We start from the raw sequence: 3964 nt of genomic DNA on the forward strand, positions 1-3964 counted from the left end.
CCCAACATTTTGCAAAATATCTATATAGAAACATACAGGTTTGGAACTAAATGATTCGATCAAGTTTGTGAATGATTACGAGTCTTAAATTATGATTAGAATTGTAATTTTTTTGGGTGGACTATCCCTTTAACAAGTCTCACTAGCACAGGCCTGGAAAAATAATTTAAATGCTGTCCTGACGCAGACCCAGCTTTAAAAAAAAAAAAAAAAAAGTTAGCTTTGGAAAAATTAAGTTATTGCGAAACCATGTCTTTAAATAAAACTTCCAAAATCAATAAAGGTAAACACTGCCATCTTCTGGTAAATATTGAAAGTAGTAGTCTCACTCATTTATGAAAGGTTATGTATTGTAAGATACTTTCGACATTAAATTTGCAAATTTTATCAGTGCTCATTGAATGGGAATGCTGGCAGCATACTCAACCTGAAAGAACAAAAAGCATTGGTTTTTCTGCATTGTTACCTGCACCTTTTATCATCAATCTGAGCCTTATGAAAGTGTCTGTAGGAAGAGGAACTTCTAAACTAAATAAAAATTCACCTTTGAGTGAAAAAGCAAACTATACACCAGGGCTGTCCAAACTTGGTCCTGGAGGGCCGGTGTCCTGCAGAGTTTAGCTTCAACTTGCCTCAACACACACATCCTCTACAAAGCAGGAAAAAAAAAACTACACAGATTTTTCCAAGAAGTGACTCCGAAAACAAACGATTTTTTTAGACATTTATTTTTTTGACAGTTCCTTACAAAGTAACATTTATTTCTTCTTTTCAGGATCCTGCTCGGCGGCCTCCTTTGCCCTCTTGGCACGGATGCCGAACAGACGGGCATTGGCACGTGCCATACGCAGGCTGGCAAAGGCCTTGAAGTTCTTCTCTTCCTCTGAAATTACGCGGGCCTTCTCTTTCTTGTACACCTGCAGAAAACACGGATACTTCCTCAGATTCAGCAAAACTCTACATTATATACATAAAACACATTTCTCAAATTGCATCTTATCTCTGTAAAACCCAACATGAAATATGTAAGAAAGTAATTCTTTGAAATAAACCGAGTCTTCAGATCATATATGGCTCATATATGGATATTTATGGCTTACATTTGGTTTCTGCAGGTTTTAAGTAAATTTAAGACTTTAGATCAAGAAAATTTAAGGAATAAATTCAATGGAATTCTAATATGTTCTGTAAATGTCTTGTATTAGCAAAAGTTAAAATAGAAATTCCAACAGATCGTTCATTTTACAAAAAAAAATAAATAAAAATAAGGTTTAAGGTTATGGTTTGAATGGCTCTGCAATATGGAAACAACTTTTACTGTACCTTCTGATCACACTGCAGCAAAAAAAAAAAAAAAAAAGTGATGTTCTTCCTCACTATATTTTTGCACTGTGTTCCAATGGAAACGTATGATTCTTAAATAAAGATGCATTTACTTGATGACAAAAGTCTTGTTTAAATGAGAAATTGACCAAAATGAAGCGAGTTTATGATTAAAACAAGAGCAAATATCTGCCAATATATTTACAAGTTTTCATTCTCCATTGACATTTGTTTGTGTTTTAAATCAAACTCGCAATTTTGTTCCAATTTCTCAAAAAAAAAAAAAAACTTCCTATGTTCAATTCGCATCAATTACACATATCTTAATGTTTAGATGTTTGTATTGGAAAACAACAAAATACTGAGGAAGACTTTTTTTTGCAATGCAACATTTAATGCCATGACTTAATAAATTTAAGACTTTCTGCTCTGATTAGAGACCCTTTTAGGCCTTGTGTAATTTATGTTACTAACAATAGAAGTTAGTTTACTCAAAAATATCTTTTTCCACAGCAAAAAGACAAAAGGCATGTAGAAAATAGTGTACAACAGGTTTTTCAGCCAAGTTTGATCATGTTGTTAATTTAGAGACCTTAAAATTGTGTGTATCAAATATGGTACAGCAGGCTTCATAGTGCTAAAGATAAGATACATACGTTTTTGATGGGCATGACGGGTCCAATAAGCTGTGTAGCCATCTTGAGCTCCTCCTCCTGTACACACAAAAGACAGTCAAAACACAAACTGAATGCAGAATATGGCTGAACAGTATGCAGTCATCAGCTGTAAAAGGGTTCAAAGGTCATCAAGGATGTGCAGAGATTCCGGAGAAAGTGTCATCATTTGACTGCAAACACCAAAGCTGTTACCCGTTACAATAAACTGCATTTTAGACCTGACATATTATATATTATGCATCAAAGGCTTGATATGATTTATGATGAATTACAAAGCTTCAAATCAACGCTCATCCCAAGAGAGGTCGGATTTATGATCAGAAGGAAGCCACTTACAGTGCCGTCTCCCTTCTTAGGTGCAGAAGCCTTCCTGGGAAAGATGATGAGTTTGGAGCGGTACTCCTTCAGCCTCTGAACGTTGGCCTGCAGAGACTCTGTGGATCGGTTACGCCGACGAGGGTCAACGGCGATGCCGATGGTGCGGGCCACCTTTTTGTTGATTCCCGCTGCCTATATAAGCAAATTACAGCACAAAGTGAGACATGTGACACTCAATTATACTGAAACCGCTCTGACAGCATCAACAGTCATCAGCAAATAGGGTTCAAAAGGAATCATCAATGAGGTACAGAGATTCCGGAGAATTGTCATCATTTGACTGTTTGAATAACTGTAAATGAGACAAGAAAACTACATTATAGTTAAAGATAGTTCACCCAAAAATAAAAATTGCCATCGTTTACTGACCCTCAAGTTACCGTTCCAAACCAACAAGACTTTGGTTCATCTTCGAAACAGTAGATTTTTTATGCAACCTGAGAGGTTTCTGTCTCTCCATTGAAAGTCCAGGTAACCAAAACAGGAAGATCCATAAAAGAACAAAGTGTTGTCAAATTAACCCATATGAAACAAGTGGTTTAACCCAAGCCTTGTGAAGAAATACAATGTATGGGTGTTTATGTGAATAAATGTCCAAATTAAATAATCATATAAAGCAACTGCATCTCTCCATTCGTTTTTATCCACGATTTGCATTATGCCACTTTTATGGCCTTTTTGGACTTAAAGGATTAGTTCACTTCCAGAATGAAAATTTTCTGATAACTTACACACCCCCATGTCATTCAAGAGGTTCATGTCTTTCTTCAGTCACAAAGAAATTAAGGTTTATGAGGAAAACACTCCAGGATTTGGCCGACGGTCCAAATTGCAGTTTCAAAGGGCTCCACACGATCCCAGCTGAGGAATAAGGGTCTTATCTAGCGAAACAATCGGTCATGTTCTTAAAATTATATACTTTTGAGCCACAAATGCAGTAGCTCTGTGATGCGAGTCCGTAAATTCACACATCACATAATCACATTGGAAAGGTCACGTGCGGTTAAAGGGTTAGTTCACCCAAAAATGAAAATTCTGTCATTAATTACTCACCCTCATGTCGTTTTAAACCCGTAAGACCTTCGTTCATCTTTGGAACACAAATTAAGATATTTTTGATTAATTCTGAGAGCTCTCTGACCCTCCCATAGACAGCAATGTAAGTAACACGATCAAGGTCCAGAAACGTAGCAAGGAGATTGGTAAAATAATCCATGTGACATCAGGGGTTCAACCGTAATTTTACGAAGCTACGAGAATACTTTTGTACGCAAAGAAAACAAAAATAACGACTTTATTCACCAATTCTTCTCCACGTCACCCTGGTGCCATTTTGGAGAATATCCACTGATACATTTTCTACGTTGTTTACACTTTGATTTGAATGAAAACAACCTATCTGCGTGACGCAGCCGACACAGAAAAGCATACGCTGTTTACATTCAGTGGATATTCTCCAAACTGGCACCAAGGTGACGCGGAGGAGAAGAATTGTTGAATAAAGTCATTATTTTTGTTTTCTTTGCATACAAAAAGTATTCTCGTAGCTTCGTAAAATTACGGTTGAACCCCTGATGTCACATGGA

The 3964-nt window shown here is 36.6% G+C and overlaps 1 protein-coding gene across 1 annotated transcript in view; it reads right to left on the reverse strand.

Annotated features, from left to right (window-relative positions):
* Nucleotides 1–711: 711 nt before the first annotated feature.
* Nucleotides 712–3964, reverse strand: part of LOC107659143 (60S ribosomal protein L13-like) — a 5336-nt gene continuing 2083 nt past the window's right edge. Inside the window, exons 4-6 of the mRNA XM_016447976.1 lie at nucleotides 2337–2510; nucleotides 1980–2036; nucleotides 712–917 (exon numbers count right to left, since the gene is read on the reverse strand). Of these exons, the coding sequence (XP_016303462.1) occupies nucleotides 759–917; nucleotides 1980–2036; nucleotides 2337–2510 (390 nt within the window). The 3' untranslated portion in view covers nucleotides 712–758. The remainder of the gene's footprint in view (nucleotides 918–1979; nucleotides 2037–2336; nucleotides 2511–3964) is intronic.

This window comes from Sinocyclocheilus anshuiensis, unplaced genomic scaffold, assembly GCF_001515605.1.
Source record: "Sinocyclocheilus anshuiensis isolate Anshui unplaced genomic scaffold, SAMN03320099.WGS_v1.1 scaffold87, whole genome shotgun sequence".
NCBI classification, from domain to species: domain Eukaryota; kingdom Metazoa; phylum Chordata; class Actinopteri; order Cypriniformes; family Cyprinidae; genus Sinocyclocheilus; species Sinocyclocheilus anshuiensis.